Raw genomic sequence first — 17,592 nt, 5'->3', positions numbered from 1 at the left:
GAACTTGGACTGTTCTCGTAGTAGTACCAAGACAATCTACAACTTCAGTGTAGTTATTCTGGAAAAACTTCCAGAAAGATAAACGGGAAACCCCTCTTAGTAATTCACATGCAAATACTAGCAAGAATAGTTGCTCTCGAACTTGCCTAAGGGGCCGAGACCCCTCAGGCATGTCATATCGTCAGGCGGAATTCTACGGCCAATGTGATCCACAAGTCGACGGATAGTCAACAGCAACGAGTCAGCACCAATAAAAGGCTCAAGGATGCCGGAATCCATGACCCTACTCGAAATAACATTATATCTGATTTGTTACACCTTTTTCTCATCGGTGGAGTGGGTCGACATCAACCAAGTTTTCGACTCGTCTCCACAACGCACGTTTCACTCTTTGCCAGCGGAGAAGCTCTTAAACCCCGTAGTCCGGACGAGTTCTTCACGTCGAAGATCTCAATAATGGAAGATCCTTGGGATTTCCTTTTCCGACGACTTTATTCATGCAAACCTTATCGACTGCTTCTCTCTGGGGAAAGTGACAAGTTGAGGTGGTATTGAGAGTACTTTGAGAGCAATTAAGGAGACTGCTGTTGGTTCAAACATCCTTGCTGAATGCAAGCGGTAGTGCTTCTCCGCAGCCAGGGGATGATGAACCTACTTGTATGCAGCAGGAACTGAAAGGAGATGGTGACCCGTTATGTTCCAGTTTCTTGTGTTGCATTTACCCGTCCAAAGGGGGAAAAGAACACAACCAACAACAATCTTGCGTGCTTTGATTGGGGGTTTTTTTTCAGCATGGATCACACGGCCTTTTCCTCTATCCACGCGGATTCTGATATCGGCGCTTTCAGCATGGAGATCAGCATGTCCGCTGCTCTCTGTCCGTCACTCGGCCGAGTCCGTTCCCCGCGGGCTTTCCCGTTGCGGGTTCCCGAAGTTGTGTATCCGTCTCCTTGCCCACTATTTGACCAAAGCCTACTTATAAGGCTACACACTACTCCGTACTTTGTGTACAATAATGCCATTCGGATAGAACTCGGGAACCGGCAATCGCTAACTCGTGACTTGATGTTCCAGTACTATCCTCCAGTAGCTCCCTCCTCGTATACCTCGTACTATGCTCTGAAAAGGCCAAATGATCTTGCAAATTGCAGGTCGGCATCTCTTAGTGGCCCCCACGAGCCCCTAACCACCACAGCCATTTCCCCCTCCCCGCGGATATCGAAGCTATATTCAACCTAGGTCTTGGCAGGGTTTGGAAAGGTTTTGGCAGCTGTAGCGAGCAGCGTATCCTCCGTAGGCGATTTCAACCCGACATGATAACTAAACAAAGTTGATTTTCGGTTACGTTGCAAGTGGCACACTCGTGGTTCCTCGCTTGACCCCTACCCCTGTCTAAGTGAGATATTTGCCGGGGTCTAACGGCTCGGTTTCCTGTTTGCCGCGGCTATCCATACTCAACTAGGCAATGGACACAGACTTGGTCCAGAGATCACAGACAACCCCCTGATCCCCATTGTTACCCCATGTCCAGCCAGATGATTGTAAGCGACAAATGATGAAGAGTAGAATTTTTTATGAAATTTTTTCAACTACCGCTCCCTTCTTGCCACTAAGCAGCTGCAGGTACTGATAATATTTCCTAGAACAGATGTCTTTGCTGATCTTTACTGTTTATATTACTCGTATCCATCCAGAATGGCGTCCGTGATTCTGGTAATGGGCGTAACTCCAGGTGCAACCGACGACTCGGTGCCAGGGTGAGTCTTACATACTCCAGAGATTCAAAAACGTGCTCCCCTTTCCCTGTCGAAATGTTCTGCAACACACGAGCCAGCTTTCTGCATCAACCTGGTTGGAACGGGCTGCAAGCCATCAACAGCAGCCATGGCAAATCAATATCAGACGGGACTGGGCGGAGATGCGCCCAAGATGTTGGCTGTGCTGTGGTCACTTACCGCGCTGGCGCTGGTCTTTATTGTTCTTCGTTTTTATACTCGTGTGAGAGTAATTCGCGCGTATGGGTTGGACGACTACTTTTATAATGCCTCGTTTGTATGTGCATTGACTTTCGGCAGCGAAAATGTGATGAGTCGTATGTTCTAGAACTAACAAATCAACAGATCACCCTTTTAACCTACGACATCATGATGACGATTGCGTCGATGTACGGATTCGGCCGAAATATTGACGACGTTATCTCCCTCAAAGGTCCTGTCGTGGGAATGGAATCTGTCACAAGGGCAATTCTCTACTCTGCCATCGGTCAGACCATCCTCGTCTTCGGAACGATCCTTTGCAAGACCTCCATGGCTCTCTTCTTGGTACGGCTCGTCCCGGACAAGCGCAGTCAAATCATCGTTTGGATCCCCAACTTCTTCCTCGCCACCGGCATCGTAGCCTCGCTTTTCGTCTTCTGGTTTGCGTGCCATCCCACAGCCTTCTTGTGGGATCGTCGAATCCCTGACGGAAAATGCCCCATCGACCCAGGCCCAATCTCAATTTACGCAGGCGTCTGGTCTGTCATAACGGATTTTTGGTATGCAGCTTTTCCCTGGTATCTTCTCTGGAATATTCAAATGCCGAAGCGTGAGAAGCGAATCATTGCTGCTTCTTTAAGCTTGGGTGTGGTTGCCGGGGCTTGCGGCATCGAGAGAGCTATACAGTTGAAGTACTTGGGCAGCCCGAACTACCTCAAAGACGTTGTTGGCATCATTATATGGCATGCTGCGGAATTTTGTACCACCATGGTTTGTATCGGCATTCCTGTCTGTCGACCGCTTTACCGAGGCTGGTTGGACGGTCTGTCGAGCGCCAAGGGGAGCAGCGGTACGGGAGGTGGCAGCGGATGGATGAGAAATAGAGACCCGTCAGGGGATAACATGTTTTCGTTGCATACCATTGGTGGATCTGGAGCTCGAGGCAAATCGGTAAATGCAACGATAGATGATACCATGGCTGCCAGGCACAGCACTACCAGGGCGCGGGTCACCTCAGATAACACCAGTGAAGAGTCGATCCTTGGCCCAGAGGCAAAAGACCATGCGAGGGGCAATGGGAAAGATCTGGGGATCAGGGTCAAGACGGAGTATAAGGTGGATTACGACAGGAATTAAGGACAGAGTTGGTTGAGGGTTAACTATGGTCAGGAACCAGAAGTGATGACAGGCTAGAATTAGGCATGATTTCAGTGAATGAACTTATAATTATCTATTGTAATAAATGAATCTATGGGGCAACGATGCGCCACTGCACACATGGTTAGCTCTAGTCTTCTATTCACGATTTATTATTTGGCATTTCTACACGAGCTAGATGTCCGTGGCTGCTGGTCTTCAGCTTGGTCGAATAGTAATCAGATATGATCACACTGCAGTCGGAAAATGGATTGCATCACTGGAGAGAAAGAAAGCCAGCGTTGGAATATAGACAAAGAAGCCAATGAGTTTATTTTTTGGAGTTGTTGATGACTTTTATTCAGCTATGTACGCAAGCAGAGCAAATAGCCTGCGACTAAGATTGCAGTCTCACTGTGCATCTTCAGTCTTTCCATACATCTTGATTGAAGCTTCATGAAGATGACGTCCCATATCTTTTTCCACGGGACCAACCTGCTGGATACCCATCTCAAAGAGAGTCTTCATTCGCTTCATAGTCTCAGGCCAAGTACAAGATCGAACAAAGTCTTGCATTGACGAAAGAAGATCCGTCAATCGAGGCAGCCCAGCACGATCGTTAACGGCACGCTTAGTTTCCAGCAGAGGCTTGCGATCAAACCCAGCTATCCGGCGCGCAAAATTGTCCACAAAGGCAGACAACTCCGAGTCCTTGATGGCACGGTTGATGTATCCGTACTGAGCAGCAGTCGTGGCGTCGAAATCCTCACCCCCAAGGAGAATCTCCAAGGCTCGCGAGCGGTTTACCAGGCGAGGCAGCCACTCGATTCCTCCACCACCGCAATGAACGCCAGCAGCGGCCTCGGGCTGCGCAAAGATTGCCTTTTCAATGCTACCAAAGCGCATGTCGCATGCCAGAACGAATTCGCTGCCATGGCCACGAGTGCGTCCGCGAACCTCGGCAATGCTGACTACAGGGAGACGTGCAAGACGAAGCACAAAGTTGGCCCAGTCAAAGATGGGAGCAGTCTCTTCGTCTTCTGGCTTGTCTTCACCAGCCGTTAAGTCCCAATGGGCGATGAAATAATCTTCGACTGAGCTATCAAAGACGATGACCTTGACAGCTCCGTCATTTTCGAGGAGCTCGACGAGCGTACGCAAGGCAGCATAGGTTCGCGGCGTAAAGAGGTTCAATGGCGGAGCATTGAACGTAGCTCTCCAGTAGGCGGAGCTGACTTTGGTGAGTTTTAAGACGTCGTCAAACGACCACGGCTCTGCAACGTATGGCATAGTGTCGTTGATGAATAGTTTGAAGAGGTTTATTATATAGAAATGTATAATTTGGATTGAGGATCTTTGTTATTCAACTGATTGCTGCTGCAATGTCTATACTGCAGCGCGAGCCTTACATCCTTTTATATGTTGTTTTCCAATATCAACAACCTTAAGCATACATACAAAACTTAAAAATAATATTCTTACACATGTCATTTGAAAGTAACTTTTGAGAAGTTTCGAATTATTTTGCTTGCTGTCAACACCCGCAGTGAAGTCAATAGACCTGCGGTGTGTCGGCGTTGACTGCGGTGAATTTGCGGCCTTTCGGTGTTATAGACTGCATTTTGAGTTATCTCAGCTTACCAAACTCAAAATTGGTCTATCAGAAACTCTTCTATCACACTATTGTCGGTCAATCCAGCCATTGCCGTCATCTTATTCATTTCAAATACTGATTAATTGCTGCATATCATAAGATTGTTTAATCCCAAGCAAACAAAGACGAACAAGATCAACCCAGGCGTTAACCATGGTGCATCAGTCATTGCACGTGCATTATGCACACATACAGCCGCCCAAAAACCCCGCCACACCAAGCTTACATGCACTTAAACTTGGGCAAACACACACCTGCATACACACACACATATAAAAAAAGAGAAAAAGAAGAAACAAAAAACAAAAACAAAAACATACAACAGCCGGTGTTCGCCAGTGGTCACCCACCTGACTACTAATCTGCCGGTTAGAGGCTTGTCTCTGGGGGAGCAGACGGGACCCCGAATTTTCCTCCACCTATGGTCGTATGTGCTAGTTATTCTTTTACGCCAGATTATATGTGATGCTGAGGCACCTCGTTCTGTGACGTAGATACACCAACAGTCTGGAAACATAAAGGAACTTAGTCTCTTCGGCTGCGGTTGTAGAACATAGAGAGAGGTTTGGAACACCAATGACTAGTGGTATTCACAGTGGTGATTGTAATGATTGTATTAGTGGGAATATCTATACTTGATGTTAAGTGCCTAGCTCAAGGCCACATCCAGCCGCCGTCTCCTACACAGTTGCACAGCGAATAGAACAACGAGCACCTCACAACAACCACAAAACAATTTTTATCTTGCCGACTGCGTCCAACAGCGACCAATCTGTCTTGTGTTACCATCTCTGTCGCTTCACAACTACACGGTCGATCAGTAAACTCTCAGCTCTCTATGGTGAGGCTACATGTGGTTCTAGTTTACTCCGGCTATGAAAGGAACTGCAAGCCATTGAGGCCATTGCAAGGAAGCAAATATTACAAATAATGTCGCTATTAACTACGATGACTGATTCCTGTTTGACTGAGTCAGACCAACACTCACTTTGGTCTCAGGAATGTGCCTTAATCAGCCGGCATTGACCCGCACAACGGCAGCATCATGTAGCTGTGACTCACCAGTTGCTGCGATGTTTGCTCCGTCGCCGTTTTAAACACCCCTCGCGCGCCTGTCACCATCATTTGTTCAAGATTCTCTCTCAAACATGAGCAATGGCTTCCAACAACGCAAGAGAAAATTCGAGTAAGTCCAACCAAAAAGCACTCATTAGTGCCCAAGAGCGAAAGTCTGGCTAACAGACATTCTTCGTGGGGCAGTCGCCGCAACCGACCCGCAGCCGGAGGGCACGCCGGCTCCGGTGGCTGACAGCATCGAGGCCGGCATACAGCCCAGTTTCTCGGACACAGCACCCGCCCCAGCCAAAGTAAAGACCGAGAAGGAACTTGAACGGGAGCGCAAAAAGGCAGAAAAGCTGGCCGCTTACGAGCAGAAGAAGGCTGCCAAGGCTGCGGCGGCCACCACCGCTGCGAAAAAGACCAAGGACAAAGAGAAGGAGAAAAAGGCCGCCGCTGAAGTCCTGCCTCCATTTGTTGAAGACACCCCGGAGGGAGAGAAGAAGCGGCTCAAGCCCTTTGAAGACCCTCACTATTCTTCGTATCATCCTGTTGCTGTTGAGTCAGCTTGGTATGCTTGGTGGGAGAAGGAGGGGTACTTCAAGCCCCAGTTCACACCGGAAGGCGATGTCAAGCCTGAGGGCAAGTTTGTCATCGTTGTTCCCCCTCCTAATGTCACGGGAGCTCTGCAGTAAGTCTCCTTGCTTATACATTCCCAAAGCCTAGCATCAATAGTCATTGACAATGGAAAAGCATGGGCCACGCCTTGGGCAACTCGCTGCAAGACCTGATGATCCGCTACAACCGACAAAAGGGAAAGACTACGTTGTGGCTACCCGGCTGTGACCATGCTGGTAAGACTTCTCCTGCTATGCTTGGTTAATTGGCATGATCTGACGGTTCCCAAGGCATTGCGACACAGAGTGTTGTAGAAAAGACTCTCTGGAAGAGGCATCAACAGACCAGGCATGATCTGGGCAGAACACAATTCGTTGAGCTCGTCCAGGATTGGAAAGAAGAATACCACCAGAAGATCAATAATGCCTTTAGAAAAATGGGAAGCAGTCTTGATTGGAGCAGAGAGGCGTTTACAATGGTGCGCATCCCAAAGTCACCCCATGAATCCGTCACTCAAGCTAACCTCTCAATAGGACGACCACTTTTCAGCAGCCGTCGCGGATGTTTTCATCAGATTCCACGAAGAAGGCATCATCTATCGAGCTAACCGTCTAGTCAATTGGGATTCCACCTTAACGACTGCCCTCAGCAACATCGAGGTTGACAATGAAGAGTTGTCAGGAAGAACACTTCTTGACGTACCAGGATACGACAAAAAGGTAGAGTTTGGTATCATTGTTTATTTCAAATATCCAATCGAGAATTCAGATGAGACGATTGAAGTTGCGACAACGCGTCCCGAGACCATGCTAGGCGACAGTGGCATCGCTGTACACCCCGACGATCCTCGGTACACACATCTGGTGGGCAAATTTGCCGCTCATCCTTTCATCAAGGGCCGCAGGCTTCCAATCGTGGCTGACACATACGTCGACCGCGAGTTCGGTACGGGTGCCGTCAAATTGACCCCAGCGCACGATCTCAACGATTTCAAGCTGGGCATGGCCCACAATCTCGAGTTCATCAACATCTTGACGGACAACGGATTGATCAACGAGAACGGTGGCCCGTACCAAGGACAGAAACGATTCGACGTCAGGCGTTCCATCCAGGAAGACCTGAAGAAACTTGGACTCTTCGTGGATAAAAAGGACAACCCCATGACTGTACCTCGTTCAGAGAGGACCAAGGATGTCGTCGAGCCTATGATGAAGCCACAGTGGTGGGTGAAGATGGATGATCTCGCAGAACCAGCAGTAAGCCTCCACATTCTTTTAAACTGTTTTTTGTGCGTTGACTTATTTGCTAATATCCGTTTCATAGATTAAAGCAGTTCAAACAGGCCAAATCAAGATCAAGCCTGAGTCAGCGGAGAAGAACTACCTTCAGTGGATGGCCAACATCAACGACTGGTGCATCTCAAGACAGCTATGGTGGGGACATCAGTGCCCCGTATACCGTGTTCGCTTTGAAGGAGAAGATGATCAGGATACCGATGACAGGTGGTTCGCGGGACGAACTCAAGAAGAAGGTATTACCATCGCATTCCAGTTCTTACTCTAGGCGCCGGGTACTGATTAGAACACAGCCTTCGTCAAGGCCAAGAAGGTCTGGCCGGACAAGAAGTTTGAGCTGGTGAGTTAACATCTTTGATCTTTCCTTGATCTACACAAATCACAGTTACCAGGGATGATATTTCCCAATGAACTTTTCATCTCATGATCCGCCAGAAGCTGGCATCTCAGAAGCTTACATATGGAATACTAGATCCGGGACGAGGATGTCCTTGATACATGGTTCAGCTCTGGTCTCTGGCCTTTCGCGACTCTCGGTTGGCCCAGAGAAACTCCCGATATGTCTCGTCTGTTCCCCACCAGCGTTCTAGAGACCGGGTGGGATATCATGTAAGTTCACGTTTCTGCGTGAAACTTCCATCTCGTTTATAAAGCACATGCTGACTTAGAGCCCTGCAGTCCCTTCTGGGTCGCTCGTATGATCTTCCTTGGTATCAAGCTCACGGTAAGTAGCATGCCGTCTCCTCTTTACGACAAGCAATATTGACTCAATTGACAGGGCACGGTACCATTCTCCGAGGTATTCTGCCATTCCTTGAGTAGGTTTACAGCATCCTTCAGCGTGACTTAAGCCGGACTGACCTTTGTACAGTTCGTGACTCCGAAGGCCGAAAAATGAGTAAATCACTCGGTAACGTTATCGATCCTCTGGACGTCATTCGCGGCATCGAGCTCCAAGCTCTCCATGACAAGCTACTTACCGGCAACCTCGCTGCCTCCGAAGTCAAAAAGGCTACCGCATACCAGAAGACTTCATTCCCACAAGGCATTCCTGAATGCGGAGCAGACGCCCTTCGCTTCGCTCTCATTGCCTACAGTACGGGCGGTGGCGACATTAATCTCGATGTCAAGGTCATTCAGCTTTACAGGCGCTTCTGCAACAAGATCTGGAACGCCTGCAAGTATGTCCTCGGCAAGCTAGATGCTGTCAAGGACTTTGTTCCCGCGAAGCAGCTGGCTCTTAATGGAAATGAGTCGCTAGCAGAGCTCTGGATTCTCGGGAAGATGAATCACGCCACCAAGGCAATTAATGAGGCTATCGAGCAGAGAGATTTCATGAGGAGCGCCAACCTTGTATACTCTTACTGGTATTTCCAACTGTACGTGGCCCCCCACGCAGACTAACTCGGGCTTGGCTAACTGTTTACCATCTAGATGCGATGTTTTCATCGAGAACTCCAAGGCTTTGATCCAGGAGGGTTCGGAAGCTCAGATAAATTCTGCGCTTCAGACGCTCTACTCTGTTCTTGAGGTTGCTCTCGTCCTCTCTCATCCCTTCCTTCCATTTATTACGGAAGAACTGTGGCAGAGATTGCCCAGAAGACCGGATGATGCAACACGGAGCATTATGATAGCAAAGTATCCCGAATGGGACCAACAATTTGAGAACCCCGAGGCTGAGGCTGCCTACGACATCGTTTTGGGCTGCTCAAAGGGTATTCGGTCCCTGGTAGCCGAGTACTCACCCAAGGACGAAGCGAAGATCTTTATCCATGCCTACGACGCAGCGTCACACAAGACCGTATCCGAGGAGAAGTCATCCATTCGTTCTCTCAGCGGAAAGGGCGCCATGGAAATCGAGATTCTCTCCCCGGATCATGCCCGCCCGACCGGCTGCGTTGCCTTCCCCGTGTCCAGCGCCGTTTCCGTCTTCATCTACGTCAAGGATCGCGTCAATTTGGACGAGGAGATTGCCAAAGCGGCAAAGAAGCTGGAGAAGGCCCGTGCCGCTGTTCAGAAGCAAACTAAGCTGATTCAGGATCCTATGTATATTGAGAAGGTTGCCGTCGCAACGCAGAACGCCGACAAGAAGAAGTTGGCTGATTTGGAGAGCGAGGCGAATGGCTTTGAAACAACTATTGAGCAGTTTAAGCAGCTAAAACTCGAGTAAGAAAGGGGCTAATCCCTTAGATCGTTAAGAAAATAGATTAGTAGACCTCAAATCTTTGTTGGTTCTTGTCATGTAGTTTTCCTGTGACACGGAAGGCTTGTGTTGGTCGCAAGGGCCTGAAATCTGAGCCTGGCCGCTCTTTCTTTGCACCACAGATGAGGGTAGCATCGCTTGGTTAGTTTACTTATTTTTAGTATATCGGTAGAGGCTCTCAAATGACTTCAATTTGCATTGCTCAGGTTACTCAAGTGATTCAATTTACGACAATGCTAGCTTTCGATTGAAATATGGGGTGACCGTGGCTCGGACATTGAACTCGATCTTGTTCTATTCTGCGTGTGTATAAATCAAGTTCATAGATGTCTGAACGGGGATGGCTGAAGCTATTCCTCCATCGAACTCTTAATCTCCCCTGAATTGAGGCTCTCTCCTCTAGAAGAACTGAATGATATGCTCGACCATCGCTCGGTGTCCCAGATACGCGGCTAGGCTTACCTGCATACAGTAGGACTAACAAGCGCCTCAGTATCACGCCGAATCTTGTTATACGCGGAGTCATTAGGATCAGGGATACCCATGATCTATCCAAGAAACAAATTTTAACCTCAAGCCATCTTTGCAGGTCAGTTCATACCAATTCAAGCCTTATTCTTCGTTATTAGTCTCAAATTAGCTCAACGCGATTATTCTTGGGTCAGAATGAAGTCTTATACTAAATACAGGTACCTGTATCAGCCATTCGTCAATACACCCTTGCTGCAGCCTGTGTATCAGTGCATGTATTACACAAAACGCTTCATATAAATACCTTTCTGATCTTTGATTGGCGGCCGATGGGTGTAACACTGGTAGGTGGAGAACGGAGAACCTCCTTTATCAACTTCTTGCAATGTTTGACGGCCGTTGGTCGGGATCGAACTCCTCGCCAATAGTCGCTTCGATACCGATCAAACATGATGAATACTGTTGCCTCGCTCTGCATGCTACTCTATATTTGGGTACTACAATGCCTCACCCAGAGTTCAAGATTGGAAGCAGCTTATCCCGCCCGCGTCTCAAGACTCCATGTACATATAAGTACGTTCAGCGGCATAAGTCTCACGATTTCACAGTCGACTCCATACGTCTTAAGACTAAACATCCAATACCATACACAGTAATAGTTGATTCTTCAGCGTATAGTTTGAAAATGTTGTTTACAATCTGCCTCCTCGGCCTTCTCACTCTCCCGGCTGTTCGTGCAGATGGCTGGGATGATTTCTCGAATAACCTCGTGACAGACTTAGCTCCCTTTCTATCCCTATTCGGCGAACAAATTACGAAGCAGTATCTCAGCGAAAGCATTGCCACGATTGATTGTTTCATCTTCGCAATGGCACCCATGGGCATCCTGACTGCGATTGTTTCAGCCATTCGCGTCTGTGGGAGTCCTTTGCTGCGTGCCTTTATTGGCAGGGCACAAGAAGGAAGGGGAGTCGCCGAGGCAGAGCTGTGCTCCTCCACGAGTCGAGATGTGTGCGAGCTCTATAACAACGGCGGCATCGCGAGGGTCTTTAGGCGTCCAAAGATTCTTAAGGTTGTATACGACCCCGAGCATAATTTTGCAGACGAGAAAGCCGGTATATATACATTTCAGGAATTTATCGAGAAATATCCGAAGAAATGGACACGATACATCGATGTGTTGAGTTGGACACTACGAAACTTCAGGGACCCAGCAACAATTCCAACCTACGACATTGAGAAACGTCAAGTAGAAGTGAATATTTCTGTAATTTTCTACTTGAATACCAACTGGTTGCTGTAATACATTGATAAATACGCAGTTCAGATAAAGATATATATCTCAAAGAGTATGACTCGATAGAGCTATGGAAACACATATGCCCGCGAAAAATGTCATTTAGATTTATTCTCTGAATCCATCACTCATTTTCCAAATTCAACCCCAGATGCAGCAGGATCGTGAATCGAAATAGTCTTCTCCACCAAAAACTCGCTCAGAGCATACTTGCCGTTATTCCTTCCCCAACCACTGCCCTTCGTACCTCCAATCGGGATATTGGGCTCATCATACTCCGTAATGTTGCCAATATGAACCTGTCCTGCCTCAATTTGCTTGGCAACGCGAATGGCGGCGAAGACATCTCGGCTATGAACCGCCGCGTTCAGGCCATATGACGTGTCGTTGGCAACTTCGACGGCTTCATCTTCGTCCTTGACGGTGATGAAAATGGCGGCGGGAGCAAAAATCTCTTCTTGGTAAATTGTGTCTGTAGGCTTCACGTCGGTGATGATGGTCGGCGTTAAGCTGGTTCCAGCTGCGTTGAGGCTTGCGTCTCCCACGAGGAAACGGGCTCCTGCAGCATGGGCTTTGTGCAAGAGGTCATGCGCCCTCTGGGCCAGTCTTTTACTGACAGCATGACCAGCACCTTTGGGATACTTTGTCTTCATGACCGTCTTGATCTCTTTGAGAAGCTCATCCGCAACCTCCTGCACCACAACAATGCGGTCGGTAGACATGCAGATCTGTCCGTGGTGTAAAAGTGCACCCTCAACAATCTTGTCGGCTGCATGCTTTACATCGGCATCCTTGAGCACAACTGCAGGAGCTTTTCCTCCCAGCTCCATCAGAACTGGCTTCAAGTACTTGGATGCAAGTTGGCCAATGATGCGGCCCACAGCATCGCTACCAATGAACTCGACTTTGCGGATGGCTCTATGAGCAATCAACGTTTCCGTCACAACTGGGCCATCCTCACGCGAAGCTTGCAATACGTTGATGAGACCCTTTGGCATACCAGCCTCTTCAAAAGCCAAAGCCAGTAGCTGATGCGTTGCCGGGGACAATTCCGATGCCTTGAGCACAACGGAGCACCCAGCGCCAATGGGAGCAGCCAGTGCACGTCCAGAAAGGACCATACTGGCATTCCATGGGGGGATTGCAAGAACAGGGCCAACCGGCTCTTTATAAACCAATACAAGCGATCCAGGAGTCTCTAAAGATGGCAGTTCACCTGTCGTGGCATGCGAGACGTTTGAGGCAATCTCACGCAGGCATCGTATCAAGATAATGGCATTAAACCGAGCCCAGCCTTCGGGGCAAGAAGTTTCAGCAACTTGCAGTTCGACGAAGCGATCAGTCCAGGCCTCAATCACATCAGCCGTTCGAAGAAGCAAGTCTCGACGCTCAGTGTGGGTAGAGTTCTTCCACTTCCGAAACGCCTTGTAGGATTCCTCAGCGGCCTTGATGGCCAACTCAGGTGTCGCACTTTGGGCATAATGGACAATTTTATCCTGACTGCTGGACTCGACGGGAATGAGGCGAGTTGCATCTAAGGGTTCATTGACACCATTGATTCTGATGGGGACAACTTCTTTGCCATTGGGGTCGTTGATAAAAGGCATGGTCGATGATGTTATTTGAGAAGTTGGATTGAGTGGTGGTGTTTGTAAATGGCTTAAAACGAGGATTAAATACTTATATCGTTGAGAAAGGTTCTCTAGCAATGATGTACCATGAGAGACAAAAAAGTCAACAAGCAAGACTCTGATCTTGAATAATGAAAACACTTCGTTGAAGCCTCAGAGAAAGTCTTGCCTAAATAGACTCTAAGATAATCTACGGGGTAAAGTCAAGTATTAAATACACAATCATTGCTGGCTCCGGGTGTTGTTGTCGGGACTTCGCTCTCCGTTGTTTGGTGTGCATCGGCATCAACATGGGATGGGTTGGGTTGGTCAGTTCGCTCCCAGGATGCTCGCGACACCGATGCAGATTAATTCCGATGCTGATGCTGTAGATGATGTAAAATAGATCGAGCCTAGTTCATTGGAGACCATTGGCCTCGCGTATACATTATACAATAGTAGAAGTTGGAGATATTTCCTATCAGGGATTCAGGGCAAAACAAGTGCCCAAGACTTGGCGTATAGTCAACAAACATATGATGATCATTGGAATCATGTGTATCATGCTGACACCTTTTCCATAGCCACTGTTTCTACGCTACATATCATTGTCTCGTCCTACGTATTGCCTATTGAAAAAGGTCTATGTTGTCGCTGTAACTTATCGCTGTGATTTAAAAGTCTTGCATACATGTAGAGTGTACGGTTATGCAAACATTGATGATACAGCCCCCACCAATTACCCAGTACATACCCCAGCTTTTGTGGCCATCCATCCCAGTCTTTCTCACTAATTTTCATCAAGATGCACACCCACTCTCGGCTTTCCATGAAATTCGGAGCACTGGTATGTCCGAAACAGGGGAAATTCATCGGAGATATCCATCAACTCCAAGAAACATATGTCAGCTGCGTAACATTTGCTCTACGTATTACTTCTCTCGTACTATCTAAAGAATATTCAGCGACTCGCAATATGGTAATCGGCGGCACCGTCGGACTGTAAACTCTCCGACTATGACCAATCGATTGTATTGATAATGATTACCAGATCTCACCTGTAAACGTACATGTTGAGCTTGATAAACGGCAGTGAAGAGATGGTATAAAACATGTTATAATGCAGTACTCTTGAATGTATAATATAAGGGTTAGAGAGTAGCATTCGCTAACGAAGAAAGAGTGTATGAAAAGCTATAGACTTTGATCAATCCCACGGCCGGACTATAAGTTTCCTGATGTGAGTGGATCACACCATCTAATACATATAACTTTATTTCTACCCACTTGCCGGCGTGTGATAAACGACATAAGCTGCGGCTCATTCACGCACGAGACGTCTTTTACTGTACATGGACAGTCTCACCACTAATGACATATGTCAGGTCATCATGACAATAACACTTTAGAACCTTATCAACATAGGTATGTAGGTTCTAAATCAACAGCGCGGCGGCATAGAGAGTAAAAACATTGAATTCTGAAGGCAGCAAACGTTTAATTCAACTCCGCATCTATCCCCTTCAAATACCGCTAATCTCTGGCTACGAAGAGCTGCAAATGTATAAAATACCGAATCCCAAACCCCAAGTCCCAAATCCCCATGTTCATAGAAAATCCGACGCCAGTTTTTTGAATCCCAACCCCCAAAACAGAAAAGAGCATTGAGTAAGATGCTCATCAACCCCCCATAATATCCCAGTAGCAAGACAACTTGCCGAATTTGAAAGAAGATTTCTCCAGCCGAAAACATTGCAATGATATCCTCCCAAAACGCAAATTGTAGACGCAGAGATTCCCTCCCAAGAGCAAACCAGTTAACCGAAAGAAAGAAAGAACCAAAGAATTTCACCAAGTGAAACCATCCTCGGTGATTTGAATGATGGAAATTTGCTCTCCACCCTCATTTTCATCCGCTTCATTATCCTCATTCTCATCCATAACTTGATCATCGGAGTCGTCCTCGATTTCCTCCAAGGGCGGTCCACGTTCCGTATGATCGTTCCCTTCATCACTCTGGTCAGGAGGAACGTCAAGCGAGCACTGTAGATCCATCCCAGGAATCTCAACCTCCATAAGACCATCATCGCCAAAATAATGTATAAACGCATCTCCATCAATCGCCAATTCAAGTTCCGGAAGGTCCTCTACTTCGTCGTCGTCCTCCACCAAGTAAACTTCCAAGTCGACATCCGGGTGACCCTCAAAACCGCCCACAACCTCGACATCGTGAAGAATATGCGGAGCTTCGTCGTCGCTCTCCGAATATTCCGGCTGGGTATTGACCACGTTGTTCATGTGGATGACGTCGTCAACTTGCTCGTCATCTTCAGTGCTGCTACTGTTGCCACCGCTGCTGCTGCTAAAGTCGGAACAGCTGTCGTATGTGCTTGAGGAGTCGTACACGATTTCGGGCGAATTCGGAGCCCCACTCGCCGTGGATATTGTAATGGTCTCGGATTCCGGTGTTTCTGCTTGACCGAAGACTGATGAATCTTGAACAGTGGTTTCGGTGCTCGTTTCTCCCGGAGGGGTTTCCAGCCCGTAAGCTGACTCTTGGGTAGACGCCAGGGTATCCCATGTCGCCAGGAGCCCCTTCCCAATCATGATGTCCTCGATGCCCAGTCCGAGTTGACGAGCCTCTTCGAGTTTCCTGTTCCCCTTTTCAATGAGATCTCTCCGAAGAACATCACCCAGTGTACTCGAAACTTCCACATCCATCAGCCGATCTTGGATAGCGCAATGCAGAGACTCCCTTTGCGGATCCCAGTGCATACCGATCCAAGTTGGCAAACAGTCCATGCCGATGAAAACGGTATCCAGAGTAATCCCTTCTTGCCTTGCAGTCTCCAGACGAACGTTGGACTCTCGCTGGATGTAATTTGCGACATCACCGGAGATTAGCCTGCTTGGTAGCGTTTGGGAGAGAAATTCTGCAAATGTCGGTTGGCTTTGGGTAGACTCTTTGTCTGCTTCTTTCCCTCGAGAGATGTCAGTATCGATGTTGAATCAGGTGTTTCAGGATATCTCAGTGTTACGAACGCTGCGGCTCTGGTATCTTGGATCGTCGGCGGATCTTGCGACGCGTCACGAGAGGGTTATCATCGTCGCTGCCAGAGGATATTTCGATGACTGTTCTCTTGGTGGAAGCCATGGCTGGAGGCGGCTACGAGAAGAATAGCGCTCGAGAAACTATGCAGAGGTGAGTGGGGAGTCTGTTCAAGGTTGGAAGAGGAAAGAAAACAGAAGAAAAGAGCAGAGGGAAGAAAAAGGAGAGAAAATGAGAGAAGAGGGAAGAAAGAGAGTTGAGAGAAGAAGATGAGATTAACCCAGCTGCACCTCAGAACTTTAGTCGGTAAGATGGGAAAAAACTTGGCCAAAGTAATGCTGAGAACAGCCAAAGTCGCAACCGTGAACAACAACAAGGAATTGAACACATCCTGGCGGCAAACGAAATCATTCTCTCCATTGGCCCGCGCTCTACCATTGAAACTCGCGAACAATTATGATGTGCTTGTATTGTCGATGTGCAGAACATGTCGTTCTGGATTCACCTTGACAGTAAACTGCAGGGAATCCACACTTCAAACACTCCGCTTCTCTTATTGTTCTTGGGCTTCAACAGCTGTCAATATCCGCCGCCAGACCGGTCACTTGCATACACTCTTTTTTGCACAATAGCTTTATTAGGGAAATGTTAGCCAGCACCACAGAGACTGCTTGAGGTTCAAGTGTCGGGACAAGATACGGAGGCAAACTTATTGCTTACTTACTTGTCTAACAAAGAATAGATATCTAGCTCTTCAAGGGTCTGCTATTGTCACTCCTTTCTGTTACTACCGATATTTTAATCTGGTATCTACTACTAGCGCTACATGTTTCTGCTATCTGCTGCTATAGCTATATTTCCCTGGATAATTTCTGGTATCATCGCTTATTCTCAGGTATGCAGTTTCAACTTGGACATGGGATATTAGATAGCATTTCCCTGTTCGAACCTATAACGCTTCGTTTGCCGGCTTCAACAGCAATCAAGTTCACAATCCCAACACAGAGAAACATCTTATCACGTACCAGTCCGTGATTCACTGCCAGTGATGAATGCGCAGTTACACCACAAACGCACATGCCTAATCGAGTGACGCAAGCCATATGCATCAGCTCTGCGATAAAGCACTTGACCAATACACATGTGTCTCTCCAAATCTCATATCAATCATGCTACGCTTAACCTACCTTATATAAACCTTCTTCTTTCCTAGTTTTCACGCAGAT

General features: G+C 47.7%; 6 protein-coding genes across 6 annotated transcripts; 3 read left to right on the top strand and 3 right to left on the bottom strand.

Moving 5' to 3' along the window:
- Positions 1 to 1,884: 1,884 nt before the first annotated feature.
- On the top strand, positions 1,885 to 3,113 carry Triagg1_2058 (uncharacterized protein; the record flags this gene model as incomplete). Its single annotated transcript, XM_062896197.1, has 2 exons — positions 1,885 to 2,052; positions 2,121 to 3,113. 2 exons carry the CDS (start codon positions 1,885 to 1,887, stop codon positions 3,111 to 3,113), a joined length of 1,161 nt encoding a protein of 386 aa, XP_062758914.1.
- Positions 3,114 to 3,524: 411 nt separating this feature from the next.
- Triagg1_2057 (uncharacterized protein) lies at positions 3,525 to 4,403 on the bottom strand (the record flags this gene model as incomplete). The annotated part of the gene is made up of 1 exon (XM_062896196.1): positions 3,525 to 4,403. One exon carries the CDS (start codon positions 4,401 to 4,403, stop codon positions 3,525 to 3,527), a length of 879 nt encoding a protein of 292 aa, XP_062758913.1.
- Positions 4,404 to 5,922: 1,519 nt separating this feature from the next.
- On the top strand, positions 5,923 to 9,906 carry Triagg1_2056 (uncharacterized protein; the record flags this gene model as incomplete). The annotated part of the gene is made up of 12 exons (XM_062896195.1): positions 5,923 to 5,953; positions 6,028 to 6,514; positions 6,577 to 6,677; positions 6,732 to 6,919; positions 6,975 to 7,697; positions 7,765 to 7,972; positions 8,030 to 8,076; positions 8,209 to 8,345; positions 8,415 to 8,460; positions 8,515 to 8,554; positions 8,608 to 9,115; positions 9,171 to 9,906. The coding sequence occupies 12 exons, from the start codon at positions 5,923 to 5,925 to the stop codon at positions 9,904 to 9,906; spliced, it is 3,252 nt and encodes a 1,083-aa protein (XP_062758912.1).
- Positions 9,907 to 11,095: 1,189 nt separating this feature from the next.
- On the top strand, positions 11,096 to 11,713 carry Triagg1_2055 (uncharacterized protein; the record flags this gene model as incomplete). The annotated part of the gene is made up of 1 exon (XM_062896194.1): positions 11,096 to 11,713. The coding sequence occupies one exon, from the start codon at positions 11,096 to 11,098 to the stop codon at positions 11,711 to 11,713; it is 618 nt and encodes a 205-aa protein (XP_062758911.1).
- A 122-nt stretch (positions 11,714 to 11,835) lies between these two features.
- On the bottom strand, positions 11,836 to 13,314 carry Triagg1_2054 (uncharacterized protein; the record flags this gene model as incomplete). The annotated part of the gene is made up of 1 exon (XM_062896193.1): positions 11,836 to 13,314. The coding sequence occupies one exon, from the start codon at positions 13,312 to 13,314 to the stop codon at positions 11,836 to 11,838; it is 1,479 nt and encodes a 492-aa protein (XP_062758910.1).
- A 1,851-nt stretch (positions 13,315 to 15,165) lies between these two features.
- Positions 15,166 to 16,471, bottom strand: Triagg1_2053 (uncharacterized protein; the record flags this gene model as incomplete). Its single annotated transcript, XM_062896192.1, has 2 exons — positions 15,166 to 16,298; positions 16,360 to 16,471. The coding sequence occupies 2 exons, from the start codon at positions 16,469 to 16,471 to the stop codon at positions 15,166 to 15,168; spliced, it is 1,245 nt and encodes a 414-aa protein (XP_062758909.1).
- Between the last annotated feature and the right edge of the window lie 1,121 nt (positions 16,472 to 17,592).

This window comes from Trichoderma aggressivum (genome assembly GCF_033847375.1).
Source record: "Trichoderma aggressivum f. europaeum strain CBS 100526 chromosome Unknown scaffold_005, whole genome shotgun sequence".
NCBI lineage: Eukaryota > Fungi > Ascomycota > Sordariomycetes > Hypocreales > Hypocreaceae > Trichoderma > Trichoderma aggressivum.
The sequence above is the reverse complement of the archived record's forward strand: the minus strand, read 5'-3'. Positions and strand labels throughout refer to the sequence as shown.